The 21,490-nt window shown below is 43.8% G+C and overlaps 1 protein-coding gene across 7 annotated transcripts in view; it reads left to right on the top strand.

Annotated features, from left to right (window-relative positions):
• Nucleotides 1-21,490, top strand: part of TRIO (trio Rho guanine nucleotide exchange factor) — a 3,522,386-nt gene that overhangs the window by 1,215,327 nt on the left and 2,285,569 nt on the right. For all 7 annotated transcript variants that reach the window (XR_011200906.1, XM_069219639.1, XM_069219640.1 and 4 more), the window contains exon 18: nt 15,960-16,109. Coding sequence is in view for 6 of the 7 variants with exons in the window: in XM_069219639.1 (XP_069075740.1) it covers nt 15,960-16,109 (150 nt within the window). In the remaining variant the exon portion in view is untranslated. The remainder of the gene's footprint in view (nt 1-15,959; nt 16,110-21,490) is intronic.

The following is a 21,490-nucleotide window of genomic DNA, read 5'->3' as shown; positions in this document are numbered from 1 at the left end:
ATTTGGAAGGCAAGGGCCTTTGCTGTAGCCACTGGGACAGAACTCCTGTGCACCACGTCTGTTGCTGTTACCAAGGCTTGTTGGCTAGTCTTCCCGAAGACCTTCGAGCTCCAAGAAGCCCCAGCCTTCAGCACTTTGCAACTCCAAGAACAGCATCCACTCTACAACTCCTGTGGCTTGGTACTCCTCCTTTGTTGTGCTGCTGAGGCCTCCCTGCATCTCCCTTTGCCTGCTGCCAGTGGGTCCTTGTGGAGGCTCCAACGATTCCTGCTGGCTCTCCTGCTTGCTGAGGGCCAGCCCTGACTCCCCTCCAAGGGTTGAGTCCCTTGGACCTTGCTGGGCTCCAAAAATCCTGCAAACTTCCTGCTTTTGACAGTGCTTGTTTGTGGTTCTGCTGATCACTGATCCCTCTGCAATCTGCAAACCGTCATGGGACAGCTTGTGGGTGACTCCAAGGATCCTCCTGCATCACCTGGAGTCCTCAGCTGTACTCTTTCCTTCACCAGCCTGCGGGGACTTCTCCACAAGAAGGGTGGGCTTTGCCTACCTGCACCACCTGGACATCTCCAAGAGAGCTGGACATTGCCCGCTTCTTTCTCAGGTTCTCCTTGCCTGGAATTCACCCTTGCCTTCCACCCACCTTGTCCATGTGTCGCGACAGTAGCTGGACAAACGAGGCTCCCATTGACTCCAGCGAAGGTTTCCAACATCACTTCACCCCTATGCACCTGTGCTTCCTTGTGTAGGTACTCCACTTTCCTGGGTATACACGGGCGGGGGCACTATCGTACGTTCCTTGTGCCAACTGGTGTCCTCGAGGAAGGTTCCTGAATCCTGGAAATTCCAACTGTGATCGTCCTTTGTTAGCCTATGGGACACCCGACTAGCTAACACCTCCGCCCATGGGTGCCTGGGGTATTCCTGTTACTTACCTTGGGAAATTTCATACCCCCAGCCCCTCGGATTCTAACACACTTACCTTGGTTGGGCACCTCTATTCTTGTACCACTTTCTTAGTATATGGTTTGCCCCCCCTGCCCCTATAAGCTCTCATGTATTTCTATGCTTTTCCTGTGTGTGCATATATCTGTAGATATCTCCAAGTGGAGATATACCAACATTAGGATAGTGCTAGTGTTACATGTGGTTCTTTCTTGTGTGAACATCACTGACTGATTATTGTGGTATTGTAAGTGCTTTACACTCCTCCTTGATAAGCCTGAGCTGCTCTCCACAGCTACCCCTAGAGAGCTTTGGTTATCTAGGCACCAACACACTATCACTTAGGGTTGCCTAGACTCAGTATAGGGTGCCAAGCATAGGTGCACACCATAAACTGGGAGAGCCTCCTACATTTAACCCCCTCCCAAACAAAAGAGAATAAGACTGGCCTTACCCAGATGGTTCATTTTCTAAGTGGAAATATCTGGAAAGACCATCTGTGTTGGCATGGTTACTCCAGGTCTCTGTTCCACTGAAAAGTCCATCCACTGTAGGGAAATGGACCCCAAAAGTTTTAGATTTTCACCCTTCATCTGTTTAAGCCACAAGAGAGTCTTGTGGTCTGTGTGAACAATGAAGTGAGTGCCAAACAGGTATGGCCTCAACTTCTTTAGGGCTGAGATCACAGAAAAGGTCTCCCTTTCAATACCTCACCAACGCTTCTCTCTGGAGGTCAATCTTCTGCTGATAAAAGCTACTGGTTGATCTTAGTCCTCTTTCTTAATTTGAGATAGTACTGCTCCTATTCCTATTTCTGAAGCATCTTTCGGGACAAAGATTTGTTTTGAGTAGTCAGGGTTTTTAAGAATTTGGGCTGAGCACATGGCCTTTTTCAGGGCATTAAAGGCTTCTTGACAGCTAACTGTCCATTGTACCTTTTTAGCCATCTTCTTGGAGGTGAGATCATTCAAGGGGGTCACAATGGAACCATACCCTTTTACAAATTTCCTGTAATACCCAGTCAGGCCCATTAAAGCTCTGACCTGAGTCTGATTAGTTGGACTAACCCAATCCACCATGGTTTGAATTTTGCTTTGTAAAAGTTGAACTTGGCCTCCAAGGTAGCCAAAGTAAACCACTTTGCTCTGCCCTATTTAGCATTTTGTAGTCTTGCTAGTGAGGCCGCCTTTCTCAAGGCCTAAAGTACACTCCTGAGGTGGTCCAGGTGATCCTGTAGGTGAATCTAAGGACAGCAATATCAACTAGTTATTTTGCACGGGGCAAACTGTATATTAAGAAAGTGGTATAAGAATGGAGTTGTCCAACCAAGGTAAGTGTGTTAGGATCCCAGGAGCTGGGGGAGTACGAAATTACCCAAGGTAAGGAAAAGAAGTCCCAGAGGTGCCTGTGTGCGGAGGTGTTAGCTAGCTGGGTGTCCCATAGGCTAGCACAGGGCCATTGCAGTTGGAATTTTCAGGATTCAGGACCCTTCCCAGAGGACCCTGAGAAAACCAGTTGGCACAAGGAAGGTTCGATAGTGCCCTTACCCGTGGATACCCAGGAAAGTGGTGTACCTACAACAGGGAGCCCGGGTGCACAGAGGTGAAGTGATGTCAGAAACCTTTGTTGGAGGCAATGGGAGCTGCGTTTGTCCTCCTGCTGTCGCAACCCCTGGACGAACTCAAGGGTGGATTCCAGACAAGAAAAACCTGAAAAAGAAGGGGACAGAGTCCAGACTCGGGGATGTCCAGGCAGTGCAGGTATGCAATGCCCACTCTTCTTGGGGAGAAGTTCCTGCAGGTCGGTGAAGGAAGGAGTTCAGCTACGGAGTCCAGGTGATGCAGAAAGATCCTTGGAGTCACCCACTAGCTGTCCCACGTTGGTTGCTGGATTGCAGAGGGGTCAGTGGTCAGTAGAACCACCGAAAAGCATTGGTAAAACAGGAAGAAGCTGCAGGGATGTTTGAAGGAATTTGGGGACCAGCAAGGTTCAAGCAACTGTGCCCTTGAAGGTAAGTCAGGGCTGGCTTCAGGAAGTGGGAGAGCCAGCCAGAATCATTGGAGCCCCCACAAGGACCCACTGGCAGCAGGCACAGCAAGTCACAGGGAGGCCTAGGTAGCACAACAAAGAAGAAGTCCCACTTCACAGGATTTGCAGGGTGGATGCTGTTCTTGGAGTTGCAGAGTGCTGGAGGCTGGCGCTTCTTGGAGCTCGAAGGTCGTTGTGAGGAAGTGTCGTCAATCCTTGGTAACAGCAACAGACATGGTGCACAGCAGTTCTTTTCCAGTGGCTACAGCAAAGGCCCACTGTCTCCCAAGTTGAGCAGAAGACAAGTTGGACCTTGCGAGGATCACTGAACTACCACCTGTGTTGCAGAGCCTTTCGATGAACATGGACAGCAGCATCCACTAGACAGTCATTATCGTTCAGGTGCCTGTGGATGCAGGCGTGTGACTCTTTCACTCCAAGGGAGATTCCTTCTTGCTTTCTGATGTAAACAGAGTCCTTGTGATCCTGGATGATGCATAGCCACAGGTGTTGCAGAATTCTTGCAGGATCTGGAGAAACAATGTTGCAGTGGGAGCCCTCTCAGCTGGATACAGTCTTGTTTCAGTTCCTAAGGCAGAGCAGCAGCGGTTCTGGACACCAGGTTTGCAGCAGTGTCTTGCAGAGAGTTCCTTCTAGAGTCTTGCACGACGAATCTAGAGTTACACCTTCAGGGGAGTCCTTAAGTAACCCAGAAAGAGGGTTGGACACTGTCTAAGGTGACCCACCTATCAGAGGGGGTCTGGGACATCACACACCAGGCCTAAACAGTCAGATGCTCCCAGGGGCCTCTGCCCGTCTTGTTTCCAAGATGGCAGAATCAAGCGGCCACCTGGCAGAGCCCTGTGCACCTCCCAAGGGGAGGAGCTGGACATGGGGGTGGTCACCCTCCTGTCCTTTGTGTGGTTTTGTGCCAGAGCAATATCTGGGGGTAACCAGGGTTGGGGGCTCCTTCCAGGTACATGTCATTGGCAGATTAGATTTAACATACCCAGCTGTCTTCTAGGTAGAAGGTTAGGCCTATTATAATAGGGTACAAGGACATATGATACGCTTCATGTCTTCCTATGCTAATACAAGATGGTGGGGGTCTTCATAACCATGACCCTCGTCTTTACAGTTCTATCTCTTGTACTGTTCATTATCCTAATCATTGCAGCCAATATGATTTACTGCGTTATGTTGAATAAAAACTATTGAAACATTACAACATGTTTGTTATTACCTGTGTTTGGTTGAGATATAATATATCTGTGAGAAAGGGGTAATCTCTGTTTAGCCACATCATTTCCTGAGATGTTGTATTTCTGAGTCCATGCATAAAGGCTGCCACAAATCACCTATGACTGTTCGGGTTATTGCTAGTGAGCCGGAAGGGTTGGGACTACAGTTGCGACTTGTTGTAGGACAGGCATAGTCACCTACAAACATATGTACTGTCATCCCTAAACCAACAGTCTTGCCCTAGAGCAAGAGTCCAAACTATGACACCTGCACTGGTACAAACTGGTTTATACAAGGAAGGCACCAAATGTGCCATTCAAAGCAGTCTGGTGGCGCACAGAGGCCAACCCACTCTAGCCCAGACACACCTATTTCAAAGGGACAGGTGGCAACTCCTCTTCCCTTCAGGAAATCCTTTGTTCTGCCTTCCCCTGCTTGAGTTAGGCTCATCAGCAGGAGGAGAGCAGAATAGTGTCTAGGGTCGGCAGCAGTGCAATCTGCCATGCAGACCCTGCAAAGCTGTACATGCAGATCTGGAGGGTCCTCTAAGAAACCCCCAGAGTACATTGTATCATGCAACTACACTGGAAAACCTGTGTTGCCCAGTGTCCATTACATACCTTAAGATGGCTTCCCCACATTTACAAAGCCCAGGAAATAGTGTTTTTTTTTTTTTTTTTTTTTAGTGATACTACTGCTCATGCACACTGTGGACCATGCACCCTACCCTTGGGCTAAAGGGCTTACCATAGTGGTGACTTACAGTGTCCAAGTGCAGTGACTGCGATAGAAGGCAAGCCTTATATCTAAAGTGGAAGGTACATGCACCATTTCACGCAGGCCTGCAGTCAGTTTGCATGGGCTTCCATGGGTGACATAATACATGCTGCAGCCCATGGAAGACCCTGGTGTACCAATACCCTGGGTACCTAAGTACCATAAACTAGGGACTTACATAGGTGCACCAGTATGCCAATTGTGGGGTGTAAATGTTACCATACAACTAAATTTAGAGGAGAGAGCACTGACACTGGGGTCCTGATTAGCAGTAACCCGGTGTACTACAGTCAAAGCGCACTGACACCAGGCAAAAAGTGGGGGTAGCTGTGCTAGAAAAGTGCTACTTTCCTACATGTTCTATAAAGGTCTTAGACATATGTTTCGTCATCCCCCATTTATTATGCCCCAACGGGATTTGAATTTGTTTTTGGCATTTCTCATCTGTGCTCCTTTCGAGCCTCCATAATTGTCCTCCCATGCTTCTTATTTTTAAAGCAGCCTTCCTTGTGGCCATTACATCTGCCTGCAGGGTGAATGAGTTGCAGGCATTATCACCTAGGCCATCATACCATTCCATTTATCCGGACAGTGATGCTTCGCACTAGGGCCTCCTTTCATCCAAAGTGGCTACGCCCTTTCATGCAGGTCATTACATCACCTTGCCTACTTTTTATGTAACCCCACATTCTTCTAAGGAAGAGGAGAGACTCCACCGCCTGGACCCAGAAAGTGCGTTGGCATTCTACTTTGATCGTACAAAAGAGTTCCAGGTGGATGATCAACTTTTTGTTGGTTATGTGGGTGCGAGGGAAGGTCGGGCAGCACAGAAGCGTACCATCTCCAGATGGAACGTGTTTTGTATTAAGATCTGCTAGGCACTGTCCTAAAAGTAACCACATGAAGGTTTGCATGCTCATTCTACCCGAGCTACAGCCACGACTACTGGTTAGCACATGTAGTTCCAGTCCTTGACAGCAATCAGGAGGCAACAGGGGGATCCTGGCACATGTTCACCAAATACTACTGCCTTCATAGTCAGGTCCGTAGGGACAGGTACTTTGCATGTTTTGTCCTGCATGACTTTCTAGTATGATCTTGGTGGGGATGGTTTTGCTTGGGTATCTATTCATCTGTAAGTAATCTGCAAATAGTAGTCTCTATCAGATGTTGAAGTTACTTAACTTCGGTAACTCCTTATCTGATGGAGACATTCAAGTTGCAGATTCCTTACCGACCCACCCATCCTCCCCACTCTGTGAACTGATTTCTAGTGACAGGGACTCCAGTTTCAGGGCTTAGTTTTGAAGCACCATTGGTCAATGTTATTCATGGCTCTGCGCTCCTGCGTGGAAAGTTGTGAAAAGAAGATGATGTCACCCCACCAGAGTGGCACCTGTATAGGACCCACAACCCCATGTCCGGCGCGGACGATGAGAGATGAAGAACTGATCGTCGCCACCTAATGGCATGCAAGGATACTGCTCAGAAAATTCTCCCGATCAAGCTGATGCCTGGGGAAATTAAAAGATAAGGAATCTGGAACTAGAAAACGCCTCTACCATAAAAGGCATTACCGAAGGTAAGTAACTTGTTCTTTTCATCTGAATTCCCACCTCCTCATCCAACCAAAGAAGACAAAAATCTACATTACATTGGACCTCTTTTAGGGCTCATTTTTTATTTGGGCAGTACCTGCAAGTTTTGGGTTGAGGGCTAACTCTTTTCTGGGTTAAAGTGCCTCCAAGAATACCTGGGGTATCAAGAAGCAGATAGTTTCCGTTGAATGGTCCTGCAAGTCCAGATCTGCAATGCCCTTGCCAAAAAGAAGCTTCCCAAAACTGTCATGGCCCATTCCACCCTGGCTAAGGCTGCATCATCAGCGTCATCTCCAGGCGTAAAGGTGTTGGACATTTGCCATGCTGTAACATGGGTTTTGTTCCACACTTTAACAAGGCATTACTGCCGGACTGTGAGGTCTGCTCTGCTAGTCATTTTGCCTGTTCTGTATTAAAAGACTTCTCGGTTTGGACATCTTCTGAGACCCACTGCCTTGGAGTTTCTGCTTGGGTACTAATTCAGGAAATTAAAAGTCTGCATCTAGTAGTGCCCACTTACCTTCAATAATGGTATTTCCAGTGGATGCTTAGTCTAACTGCAGATTCCCCACCTAACTTGCATGCTTCCTCATTTTGAGGAGCTGTTATACAAGAGCGTAAAGAAAATTACAAGAAACTGATATGAGTGCACTGGGGTGGCACCTTTCACCAGCCTGTGATGCTGGATCCGGACTGCCAACTGAAAGCAAGCTAGAGCCGACATGCCACCTATAAACACAGTAGAGGTTTTTTTTTTTTTTCTTTTTTTTTTTTTTTTTTGAGTTTCCAGATCAGCCTGGTACCAGGAGGAAATTCAAAAGGCGAGGATTATTCAAGTAGCAAGGATTTCTACCAGATAGACTTTTACTAAAGGTAAGAATGTTGTTCTTAATCGGTATATATTCTTGTGGGAATTAATGACCACGTAAGCAGAATTTGATGTCAACTGCTTGCCCATGGAAAAAATTCCATCTGCAAACATTCGGTTTTGTAAAGTGCCTGTTGTAAGGTTGTATTTCAGCATTTTCTCTTATTGGAGAAATGAAAGAAGCTCAAATTAGAGAACTGGATACAATGGTTGGTCATATGTCGGGTGTTATGAAAGACTGACATGGAAAATGTAATTTAGATCAGCATTTTGTAGTGGAAATTTGGTCCTCTAGCACATAGCTTGGGCATTTTTTTTTTATAATGGGACAGATTTTATTCTGGCACTTAATTTTTTTAAATGCCATTTTATCAGCATCTTTGACTATAGGGCATTTAAGTTGTTGAAATCAAGACTACCATAAACTGATGCAGCGAGTCACCTTGCCAGTAATTTACATTTGACAGTTATGGCCCCATCCTTGGCTTCCCACTAAAGATGACCTTCTGCTTTTAACTCCTCTAGCCCACCAGGGCTAACCCCATTTTGATCAACTGTGGTCATATATTTTCGTATAAACTCCGTTTATTGGTGGATGGAGGACGTGACCAACAGGATGTGCCTTTATGGAGCTCCGACTACCGACCGCATTATCCTGATTCATCCTACCATTGTTGGTGTTAATGCTGCCCTACTGCTATAAGGACTCCCTTTCCACAAGTAGTAGGGGCCCTGGAGCAATCGAGAGCTTCAGAGGCGAGCCAAGAGGATGGTGAACAGCCCAAAGTTTGCTGTAGCCCACTCTGACACTGGTCTGTGGTGTGGCCACAACTGCCGCTGTGAGCACCAAGAAACATTCTCCTGAGCTCGAGACAGAATCCGGGTAAAACAGTGTTGGGCTGGTGTCTGCAGAGAGCGGCTGTGGTGCTGAACCAGCGGCTCTTATCATCTGTAACTGTGCAGCGAGGGGAGACATGATGCAGGGAGGAGACCTCCGAGGGCGATGGCCTCTGCTGCGTGACTACTCACAGGAGAGACATGGCGCTTTGAAAAAGTTAGGAGAGCGATGTCCTGACTGGTGAGCTGAAAAGGAAGGCCTGAACAGAAAGGAGGAGCGCTACACCAAAACTGGGACCTCCTGCTGAATCTGGCTGGGAAACAGTGATCGGTGGGCCTAGTGAGTCAGAGTGGCCGGCGCCCGTAAAAGATACTGCCTCCTATTAAGCGATCAAGCAGTCTAAACCACTAAACATGCTGAAAGCCTGTAGAAAATTGCCCAGGGACCAGCATGTAGGGAGATGTGAGTTCCCCTTTATCTTAAACATCATCACCAGCCTGGGGCAAGGGCTATGAATTAGGGGCGAATATGACGCAATCGGAGGGAATATGGCCTGCTTAAACACTTGAGTAGAGGCGGCGAAAACAGGACTGAACTGACCTTTGGCCTTGGGTGTGGCTTGTGGGGTAGCGGCGGGGGGCTCTTCACTTGTATTGATCGCACCTGGGCAGCAAGAAACCTGCGCAGAAGGGTGAGACGGGAACCTCTAGAAGTTGGAGTTGAGCGGGCCCTACCTGAAGAGACACGTTGCTGGGCCTTCCTGACCCTGGAAACGCTGATCCTGAATAGCATGGCTGCGTTTGGCGTCTGATACTAGGTACTAGGTACGCATAGAATGGAAAAGCATATTGGGACTTGAGTGCGACCTCTTCTGTGCCTACATATTCGACACTGACCTTAGTGACAGTGCATACGACAGTGCAGGGACACGGTAGAGAGGGGGCTCTATGAACGAAAATGGTGGAGAGCGCCCAATACCTTAGAGGAGAGAAACTGGAGTTCTTGTTGCAGCATGAGAAGGGGTGCTGCTGATGCTGTGGTCGTTCAAGATATAGGGAGAGCTGACATGGGCACCTTCTGGCACACGTGTAACCACGGATCCTTGCCAAGAGCTGTCACGTAGACTATGGTATGAACACTGTTCTTCTTCCCTGGGGGGGCTATGTCACTGTTGCTCTCTCTTTGTTTGCCTTAATTGACTATAAAATACCTCAGAGGCTTGGCCAAACTGATTTACGTGTGATAATGCCTCCCTTTATGACTAATTTATACACTCTGGGACTCGTTTTAGGCCAATGAATCTTTTGACCCTGATTGAAGACACCTTAGGACGAGATAGCTAATCAACATGTCAATCAATATGTCAATAATCTCATCAATATTTATTATAACAATGCATTTCACCTTAGTCAATGACATTTAATAAGACTCAGAAACCACCATGACCTTTCAGTCGTGAATAACCACACCAGTTTAGTATGAATTTTGTGATATTTATTCCGTATTGATTACAATTCTACTAGCAAACTTATTAATTTCAATACCAAGAAGCACATTTGCATGTTCACAATATGGTAACTCTGGTAAGATTTCATCCAAGCAAGAATCACGAATATTAGAACATAGCACGGAGTCAACATAAGTTATCCTTAGCAGAGTAACATTTGCGCATTATTCAACAAAGAATAGATTCGGTCATTTGTCTATTTGCATCAGTTTTTAGAGCTCCTGTCCTAACCTCGAATTAGCATTGGCATGTTGGGCTTCATGCAAAACAATTTAGTAACACCAATTTGGAAAACATCTAGCTATGGTCTCTGTCAAAAGATAGCAGTTGGTACCTAGAAAGGAAAAGCAAACAGTCAATTACAATTTCATTGTCATATAGTTACCCTCCGTCTTTGGGTCAGCACTCAGGTTCTGTCTTCGTCCTCAGGACATCAGTTGGTTCGCCATCAGTCAGGAACTCAGCTCAGACAGGAAGGGAAAAAGGGTACTTCCCTCATAAGGAGGTAAAGTATAAACGGGCAATCTAAGGACAAGGATGGTTCTAAGTAAAATTAGCAAGTCATTAAGCAAAGTGACAAAGTGTCTGGATCATAGCAAATCGCATCAGGATCTCCCCTAGTCTCTATCTCCTATTCTCTCCTGTTCTCTAGTTCTAATTTACTTCCTGGTGTCAAGGGTTTTTATCCCATTTTCGTTGTACATTCCCCTAAAATTCGGTTGGACAAGGGGTTGTACCCCACTATCTCCTCCAATTATTTTCAAATTAGCTAATCGAATTTGTCACCCCATAACAGTTCTCACGTATTTTATTGGTCCTTATAATTGACGTCTTTAGCGGGTGGAATGTCCGGTATGATTTCATACTCTCGTGGTCCTTTGCGCATCTTCAATCAGTGGCTCCATTGTCTGTACCGGTTTAGGCGACCTTGTACCTGCTACTGGTCTACAGTGTTGCATTCAGCTAAAATGTTTCTACAAGCAAGTCGAATTTCATGAGAACGGATCTACTACAGTTGCATTCAGCTTCTAGTGAGAAAAACAAGAGCAAAACATATTAATACATTTTCTATGCGGCATTATTATACATTAGTTCATAAACATTTCATGCTAATATTGATTATATAAGCTACGCTCTCTCACCTGTGTTCGAGGACACTGTTGGTTGCTCGCCCACATCAGGGATAAGGAAAGCCCTCAAAAACCGGCAAATGGCCACACCATTACACAGTACACGACTCTTCGGCAGGCTACACACATAATTACCAGGCAGGGCGGAGGAATTGCTAATTGCCTGCAGTTCCCTTGAGGGGACCATTTTCTTGGTGTGGTGTTGTCCTGCACAGGGTCCCAGGGTTATAGGACTGCCCCTTCCTGTTTCCATAGGTTCTTGACAGTCACTTGACTGCAAGGTAATTTTTTATTTTGATCCTATTAAGATTTATCAGTTTCTTAGGGGAAAAAAAAGCCTGGAAGCCACGCATATGTGATCTTGTTTGTTGTTTGACAATGCTGTTTTTAAAAAAAAGTATTACTGACAGTGATTCCTGGACTATACTGCAATGAATTAGTGATTAAAATGATTGCAGGTAAAGCTTGGTTTATGATTTCAGTGATAGAGAGTTTATAACATTGTCATTCTTGGTCTTTTAATGTGACAAAGCCAATAAGCCCACTTTATTTAAAGTGACACCCTCCTATATAGTAATGGACTTCCTGGAATGGGAGGTAGGTACTGTTATTTTTGGGGGTTATGGGCCTATCAGGAATCAAATGTTATTTCAGAATGTCCCGAAAGGTATTTTCACCAACCATATCTATATATTTGTAAATTACTGTGTAATATTGAGTACTGTGCGTAATAATGTACTTTTCCTTTTCCAAAGAAAAAGCACATACTGGGCAACCATTTATTGAGTGTTATTGTGTGCCAGCGAATGGTGATTAGCAGCTCATGCTACCTCCTCTGGGTACGCATTGGACAAATCTGCTTCGCTAACTTGATATTCAAGGGCACAATTGGGTGCTTGGTTCCCAGTGAGGAGATAATTGTGGACATATTACTTGCACAGGCCTGACATCCTGCACAACTATAGCCTTACACTTGAGCCTCACTTTTGATCTTTATAGTTTTTTCTTAAGGAAAATTACAATGTTGGAGCATAAAATGGTCTGCTGGGGAACATCTGTTTTCAGATCATAGTAGATCAATCTTAATAAAAATGGTTGTATGTTGAAATAATGATTACAGAAACATTGTGATACCAAAATATTGAAAATGTAAATATTTATATGTAAGTATAGATTTACTGTTTTTAACTTTACACCCACACACCTTGAAGATAAATATATTGTCAAGGTACATATATGTGGGGTTTCGTAAAGTCAACCTGCACTCGCCTATATATATTTACCTTGTAGATATTTTAATCCTATGAACTTTATCCATATTAATCCAATAGCACGATATTTTAGAGTCAATATTAAGGAATATCAATAAAATGTATGCTTGGGCTTCATGAAACTTTGCAGAATTCTGCAGGAGGCCATTTTCCCCAACTATTTTGTTGCTGGTGCTATGCTTAGTAGCATTATTCAAAAGACTGAAAGGTTGGATGAACCTCTCAACTTCTTTGGTCACAAAGATATATGGTGGATGGTGGTAGCCAATAGTTTTCCAAACATTGTTATATCTGTGGATGAATAGATAGGCACTTCTTGTGATAAAGAGCAATATACCGCCCTACAAATACTACCTTGATTGTACTCGATTTTCCTTGATTCACCTTGAACCTCCTCTTTTCCTCTTTGCTGGATTCACACTATGAGCCTTTGATTCATTATTCATAATAATTGAATCTCAATTACAGAAGAGCACATATGTATTTGTTTCCTACCCAGCAGACACAAATCAGCTTTGTAGGAGTGGGTGACCCATTCCTTCGCAATAGATCTTCCCCTCATGTGGTTCTGAGACTTACCGCTAAACTGAAGAACAGGAAATGCTATAACTTTTCAGACTATGACAACTGTGGTTCTACTAGAGTGACTTCCCTACATTGATCAGAAATCTTTGCATGTGGCTTTCTGGCTATTCCCCTAATGCCAAGTATACTAGGCAAAATGTAGAAAGGGTTCTGACTGCGGCATCATAATACTGGTACATGGAATTTGAATCTGACTAGCTTTCTGGTGATAGCAATTCTAATTCAGTCCAGCTTTGTAACACACTGATGTTGCACCGGGTCAGGTGGTTCTTGGATACTAAAAGCTTAGAACTTAGAGGTTCTTGGTACTTAAGAAACCCCAGACGACTGAAGAGAATATCCTGCAGACAACTTTTGGGCATCGCTCCATTTCAGAATCATATGTAGACATTGAAAAGTTTAACTGCTGCAAATCCTAAACACTTTACTCGTTACAGAGTTATATCATTTACCTCTGTATTGAAACTGACTCACTCAGGCCTCAACCCCTCTCTGTTAAGGTGCATGCTGCTTCTGTACAAAGGTGCAAAAGAAACTTAAAATCACTTTACTATGTTCAGAGTCTATTAGAGTAGTTTGAGGTAAACCTTATTCTCGCCTTCCCAAATTTGTGTTGTACTACTCATAATTCATGATTGTGTATCTTTTAGTGCTGGGCAAAATAATGTACTTATCCGTAACTATTGTTCCCATGATGAGTGATTTTCATAGATTGCCACAAGACTTTCCCCTTTATGATGCTTAGCCCCTCTGGCATTTTGTTATGAAAATTAGACTAATGTGGCCCTTAGGCAGGAGTTCCAATCTCATAAAGCTCAATGACTGCAGTGCATTGTACAATTATGTTACGGTAGACAATTGTATTGAATGTGTTTTATAATACTGCTTTGTGTGATATTTTGCTAATGCTCCCCAGCCCCAGACACAAAATATTTCACATTTGAGTTTGTGAAAGTCGTAGGTATAGACAAGTATTTCTTAATTAGAGAACGGCATCTGTTTATAAATATGCTTGGAAGTCGACTTGACTCTTTTATAATAGATAGACTTTTCCTCTTGCTTACTTAAACCTAGGTTTTGTATGTACGGTGAAATCATTTCATCCAGATATATTGCCGTTGCTATCAAACATCCATACGTATGTAACACTACCCGGAGTGTATGGAGGTTTTGGCTGTTGAGTGTACCTATAAGGTTTTTCTCAAATGTAAATGACCTTTGCCTTCATAATGCAGTATGTCATACAGAATATTTTATCATGTTAGTGTTTAATATTTTAAATGTTTTATACTTTTTGATAATAATATACACGTTTATATACATTAATAGTTTTATATATTCCTATATTTTAATTAATCTTACATTGTAATATACTTTTTAATATATATTATATATTAATAGATTGATAAGATACAATTGAATAAAATAGTAAATGTTTTAAAACGTTCAAGGTAAAATGTGTTATGATTGTAATTTGAGTTTTCAAGTACAAATAGGATAACCCTGGCAGTTTTTTTTTTAAAGAGAGTAGCGTAGCCGGGCTGTTTACATTTGTTTTAATTTTTTGTCTTGGTATTGGAACTGCTAGCAATGTGAGTGTGAGGGGGCTCCTACAGTGAGGCTCTTAAGCGGACCACAAGTAGCTGAGGGTTGTACATTTCTCTATGCTGATTAGATGGCACAAACAACAAAGAAAATATCTTATAAACACATCTATATAGAAATAGGTCTAGGGCACAAAAATAGATCCTCAATCCAGTCATTCCTGAAGTAAAATAAGCTGTGTAAACGGTAACCTTTCTACCAGTGTTGTGTATGTGTATTTTTAACCAACTTAACTAAAGGAGTGAATAAGAAATCTAAAGTCTCTAGTGGGGTGATGGGGCATGTCTTGTGGCATTATGACTCTTTAAAGGTCACTGTGATGGAAGGACTTGGATTAAAAGGTTTTGGCAATTTGGCAATCTGTACGAACACCGATCAAAAGAATATCCATTTGTCAGGCTGCAATTTAGTGTGATGGAGGAGAAATCATCTAAATAATTCATATGTAGCGGATAGTTCCAACATTTAAGGCCTGTGCATCCCAGATTTATAAAAATCTAGAAGCAAGCACAAAAAGAGAAGACCTATGATGCTCTTTCTTGAGTATGCTGCTCATGTCTTCTTGACAAAGTTGGAATGGAAGCTATCCAGATGTCTCAATGAGATGCTTTCTGCTAACATTGGTTGTGAACTGTAAACTACATGTTAGAATAGCATCACGCCATTTACATTTTGCCTTCCATAATTGATAATTGAGTGTAATTATGTTTGATAATAGTTGCAACACCTATTCACAGTACTTAGAAATGGGCTATACAAAAGTAAGTTATTAAGCTACACTTGAACCAAAGTTACCTTTGTAGGTGATCTTTAAATTTGAAAGTACAAGTGCTCTTGATATAGATATGTTTTTAGTATTCGTTAGTCTGAGGAGATGCTCGTAGTGAAATTATTGATGTGCACTGGTTGTGCCCATCGTGGCCTAATAAAGAGATATGGATAGTTGAATGACCTAACTGAAGATAAGATTCAGAATGAGGAGATGCCAGTTTAAATTTGACAAGATTTGTGGTACTTCAATGGCACATTTTAATGTGCAGCCATGCGCACAATGAGAAATTGCGAAGGGCACTAGGTATAATATTCATGGACATATGGTCGATTTATTTATTGAGAAATAGAATTAAGAATTTGGGACTGTATTTTAAAAGAGCTTTTCAGCCACCAGGGATCACTCCATGCTCACAATGTTAGGTGTGTATGTGTTATATTTTTTATTTTTATATAAAGTTTAATTTTATTTTCCAGAATTCCGAATGCTATATTAAAGTATAGTCAGAGAGGATGGAAACTCGATCTAAAAATCTTTTAAAAAATATAAACATTATAATCATGTCCTGGGAGAACATCTGTTATAGCAACTCAGTTATTGAGAGTTAATTTTCTTTGAATGTTTTTCACTCAGATGATAAAACAACTTTGAGGTTACTGGTGCAATGCAAATGGCATGAGCCTGCAATGGAACCCTAATTTTTCGTCTTGGCAACATAACATATTTCGCATGTACATAGTAAGTACATAAGATAACTTGTAAAGAGTCACCAAAATGCACCCCTTCCGTTCTGCAGGTGTGCAGTGTACTAGAGAGCCTCGAACAGGAGTACAAGAGGGATGAAGACTGGTGTGGAGGAGCAGACAAGCTGGGTCTCAATTCAGAAACTGATCATGTGACCCCCATGATTAACAAGCACCTTGAGCAAAAAGAAGCATTTTTGAAGGTAAGTCCAAAAAAGGAGCAGACGATTAATTGGGTTACATTTGCTGTCTGACCCAATGCATGTTAGTTGTTGCATCAAGTTGTTGATTTCCTTGGCTAGTTTTCTCAGTTTGATAGTTTCTCGGTTCCTGACATTCCATTTGATTTGATTAATTAATATGTGTATTAGTAAAAACGGTGATGCCCTGCAGATTGTCCTGGCACTACAGATTAGTTGAAGTCGCTACAGAGATAGAAAAACTCTGTAGCTGGAGGTGCAGCTACTGGAGCTGAAGAAAGGCATGACCAAATAGCATCTACAGAGAGTTCTATTTGTCTTTCAGCTGGTTGCAAATGCAGTTCAAGTAGTTGTTTGGATGCGGAGGAATAATTTGGAAGGCTCAGAATGAATCTGGCACCATTTTATTTAAGTGCAGCGTGTTTGCTAGTATTAGGCAACCCTGTAAAGGGAACTGCAGTACTCGTGTAAAGTCAGATAATTGCGTCCACCTCTGTCCTCCAGCGTTCTCATGGAAGTCCAGAGAGAGCACTTTTTTTAAGACCCTGAAACTTCGAAAACTGATTGGAGTTATCCTGTTGCTTTTCTGCACCAGGGGCACTACTTCATCATTCAGGCATCATGCTGCTAAAGTAAACAGGCTATCAATCATAAGTACAAGGTGTAGATTGAACCCTAGTCTCATTACCTTTATCTTTTCTATGTTGAGCTCTAGCTTGCAGTCAGAGCAGTAAATTAAATGTGAATTTTACTGATTCTGTCCTTTTGGGCCCAGGACACAAAGTTTGCATGCCATCTGCTGGACATCAACGTAGTTCCAAAAATATACCTGAATGTCAAGAAAAGTTTTAACTGGGCTGGTCCGAAAGTGGAACTCAAATTAGATTGCACCTTATTGAGCTCCTTTTTGCTGTCAAAACATGGCCTGAGATCTTTTGTTGATAAGACATTAGTTATTTCAGTATATTACACGCTCCTTTTGCCACCCTCCAACTCCCGGTCTTCCTCCTTATCTTCTTTGTTTCCTATCTCTTCTTCTTTCATGGTTCCTCACATCTGTCAATCTCTTCTTCTCCTTTCCCCTGCCTTTCCTTTCCTTGATTATGGCATCTACCCCAGAAAACCGGTCTGATAGAATGCAAAGATCACCACAACATTAAGTTGTTAGTTTAATGTAATGATTGAGTAGAAAACTCCATTGTCATGTATATGGATTATTGGCAATTGTAAATAAACACCTCCTAGGTCTTGAAACCAAAAGGAAGAGATAAACTCTTGCACCAAACCACTGGACAGATTATTAATCCTAGTATACTGACAGCAACACCAGCTTTTGGAATTGGTGATTATAAAAAAAAGGAAGGAAATGTAAGAAATTAAGAGACTACTGATATAAAAATACCAATGCAATCATAACAATAAAAGTGCTGCTGTGTAACATGAAGTAGAAACTAGGCATCCCATTGCATTTGAGACAATCCCAAGACATGTATCACACAGTACATCGAACCTTCATGAGCTCTGATAAAGAGGGGGTTAATTAATGGCTTGCTTGAGAGTGTTTAATTATATCCTGTAATCTGATAGGGCCCCTGTAGGAAAGTGCCACTTTTGACATGGTCCCCGCACTTTTTTTTGCCTGGTTTCTGGTGTAATTGCGACTGAAAGTGCCCTGGGTCCCTGCTAATCAGGTCCGCAATGCCAGATCTTGCTCCCTAAAACTGCACAATAGTGTTTCCCAATTGGCAAACCTTTAGTTGACACTATAGGTCCCTTGTAAATGGTACCTAGGGCATGGAATTCTAAAGAAAGGCCCTTGAAGGCTGCAGCCATGATTGTGCCACCCTCAGTGTCCCCTTCACTAAGTGCCCCCAGTGCTGCCTACACAGGATGCTGTCTTGGTGCAGGCCTAAAATGAAAACACAACATGGCACGCAGCCTGTGTGCACTGTCTACTGCATGCAATATATGTAAGTCACCCATCTGGCTGGCCTTCCAGCCCTAAAGGCAGAGTGCATTATATTGCATGTGAGGGCATACCTGCATTAACAGGTATTACCATGCTATGTCTTTGTCGATTCTCAAACATAGTAAGGGAACAGTGAAGCCATTTTAAGTACATGTGCTCGACACTGGTCATTACGAGTTCCCCACCTACATGATGGCTTCACTGAAGATATGGATGTTTGGTATCAAACATCTCATATTAATAAACCCTCATTGACTCCAGTGGTGGATTTAAGAATACATGCACTCATAGGGAACCTTAGCAGTGCCCCCTGCAAAACCTACCAACTCCTGGTGTGGCCACTGACTGGTCAAAACCAGTGCAGCCACCTTAGTCAAAGTTCTGGCCTCATGAGGTCAGAGCCAGTGCTCTCAAGGGCTCAGAACAAAGGCCTGCTCTGGACAGAGGCATGACCTCATCTCTCAGGCAGGATGGACATTCCAGGGCGGGGAGCTACAAAGGCCTTGCCACTTTTGAAATGTGATTCAGGCCACTCCAAATGATGGAGGAGGTCGACCCCCAGTTCTAGACCCCACTTTTGACAGCAGCACTTTGCGGTAAAATTCAGTAAATTAGTAGGAGTGCCCACTTCACGCCAATCCCACCCCTAAGGTGGACGAGCTGAAGTGGACAATACTTTTTAAATTCCACAATCTTGCATGGAAGGAAATAGGCCAATAGAGTTGGGGCTATGCCACTTCCCAAAGGAAGTGGTCATAGAAAGGGTGTAGTCCCCTAAAGGTAAGTAGCACATTGGCTACCACCTGGCACTCCCTGTAATGCTCTTAAATTCATTATTTAGGTGGAACCCCTGAATCCTAGAATCAGATTCCTGCAACCTAAGAAGAACCAAACCCATCGCCAGCAGAGAAGACTGGAGACACTCACTGACTTGGCCCCAGCCCTACTGGCCTGTCGGCAAGATTCAAAGAAACCTACACTCAGAAGATGACCATCCTGCAGTCCAGCGACCTCCAAAGCCTTGGGAGGACTGCCTGCCTTTGAAAAAGACCAAGAACTCCCATGGACAGCGGACCTGTCCAGAACAAACCATCTTTAAAGAAGGGGTAGCCTGCCTGAGGATCCGTGAAACCCTTAGTCCCCGGCCCGAGTTTAAGTGGCCCACCCATCCAGTTCCGACCAAGAGTCCACCATGGGCTCACCCTTGCTGCCTAAATCTAAGGGATCACCACAACCTGCCTGGTGAGCTGATTCCAATGTCTAAAGTCAACCCTGCACCTGGAGACCCTGGGACTTTGGGAGCTGAACCGACGGTGTCCCTATGACACCTGGCATCTCAATTTACCTGGACAGCTGTGGGTTGACCCCCTCCTGGCCAGAGCATGCAGCCTATTTCTGGAAGCCATCTCCAACATTGAGATACATTGGGTGGCTGACGCTATGTTGCCACTTTGAACCAGGCTGCCGCTGAGGTTGTAAATTTGGTGCTGCCTTTGTACTTAGCTCAACTCCTGGAGATCGACCCCTGACCCCTCTTTACTCACCCCTGAGCAGCACTGCAGCAGATACCCCTGGCCTCCATTGGATAGCATTGGCCACCTCAACACCGTGTTGGCACTCTGCACGCAGCTGCGCATGTGCTGCTCAGGATGTAAGTTTGGTGCTGACCTGTGCCCTCCCCTCCCCCTGGTGCTCACCTCATCAACCCCCAGGGACTAACCTTTGCCACCGTTGGCACTTAGGTTTTGAGCGTGTCACCTTATCCCCCCCACCCCTGCACTTCCATTGACTACATTGGGCACCAACTTCAACTTTAACCTCTGGACCCAGCCACCCCTGTGCGCTGTGGGTGCACCCTGGGTACCAACCTGAACCTTGCCCAGTGCTAGTCTAAAGTCCTGAAGTCTAGGACCATAAATTGTGTACTTACCTGTGAAACTGCATCTTTGTTTCCCTCCATAGGTTAACATTTAAAAACTGAAAATTGTACTGCCGATTTTTGAAACAGCAAATAATTTTTAATTTCAAAACTGATTACCTTATAAGGAAGTTCTTTAGTTGAAAACATATATAAAAGCAACTCTTATTTTTCTCAATTGGTCTTGGATTTATTCTTTGTGTCTGTGTGTCTCATTTAATGCCTCTGTGAGTACAGCAAATGCTTAGCACAACTCCTTGATAAGCCTAGCTGCTCACCCAGGCTACCATACATAGAGTTCTAGACCTATCTATTTTTGCCTCTGCACATCTTTGGAGATCCATTGGATTCTTTGCACAGTGTACTGTACTAGTGCACTATTTAGAGAGCCAGCGTCCTACAGCTCTTATATAGTTAAATGCAGATCCTTTGAGAGATACTTCTAACTGAAGATTCTTCACATTAGAATATTCCCCCTTGTGCCAGACTGAATCTGGAAAACATTTCTGTAGCAGTGGTCTTGCACACTGCTAGGAGGTGTTGTGTTGCTATGCTCTGATCTGACTACACACCAGTCCAGATGTGACAGAGCGGACCAACATATAAGGGCCACTCCTGCATGTTGACCTTAGTTTCTTTCTTGCTACACCTTCCGATGCAGATCCTAAGCTCTGCTCCCTTTTATCTGTCTGTTTTCTGACCACTTCAACAGTTTGCTATTGAATGATGTTCCCACCCAAAATAACAGGTTTCAAGCCATGCAGTGACTGCAGGAAGCAGATGTTTGTTTTGGACTTGCACTAGGTGTGCCATTGGTGGCTCGGACAAGCCTCTAAGTGTGCCCTTATGCACCTGAATGCAATTCCAGACTGGGAGGCGAAAATGTATGTTGCAGAACACAAGAAGAAGCCACAGCCTTTATGTTGGTCCTGCTCACACTCCAAGTTGCAGGAGCAGACTTTGTGCCAAGGCCGTTCCTGTGACCGCAAACCATAATTCTCAAAGTCTTCTGTTAAGATGCTGTCCAAGCATAAGAAAGGGAAATGGACTTGACCCTCATGTCAACACTCCAAGGAGAAGGTGCAAGGGCATCAATTATCAGTTGTACCCCTTTGAGGTCTCCAGCCAGGGTAAAATTCCTAGGTTGATCCAAACACCCCTTGAATTTCTCCAGACGTTTTTAATCCCATTGAAGATTGAAGCCTTCAAGTTATTTCACAGCCATTTTACACTGCCCTTAAGTAACTTATAAGTCACCTATATGTCTAACCCTCACTTAGTGAAGGTTAGGTGCAAAGTTACTAAGTGTGAGGGCACCCTGGCACTAGCCAAGGTGCCCCCACATTGTTCATGGCAATTTCCCTGGACTTTGTGAGTGCAGGACACCATTACACGCATGAACTACATATAGGTCAATACCTATGTGTAGCTTCACAATGGTAACTCTGAATATGGCCATGTAACATGTCTAGGATCATGGAATTGTCCCCCCAATAC

Source organism: Pleurodeles waltl, chromosome 2_2 (genome assembly GCF_031143425.1).
Source record: "Pleurodeles waltl isolate 20211129_DDA chromosome 2_2, aPleWal1.hap1.20221129, whole genome shotgun sequence".
Taxonomy (NCBI): Eukaryota; Metazoa; Chordata; class Amphibia; order Caudata; family Salamandridae; genus Pleurodeles; species Pleurodeles waltl.
This window is presented reverse-complemented; position numbering and strand designations above follow the sequence as displayed.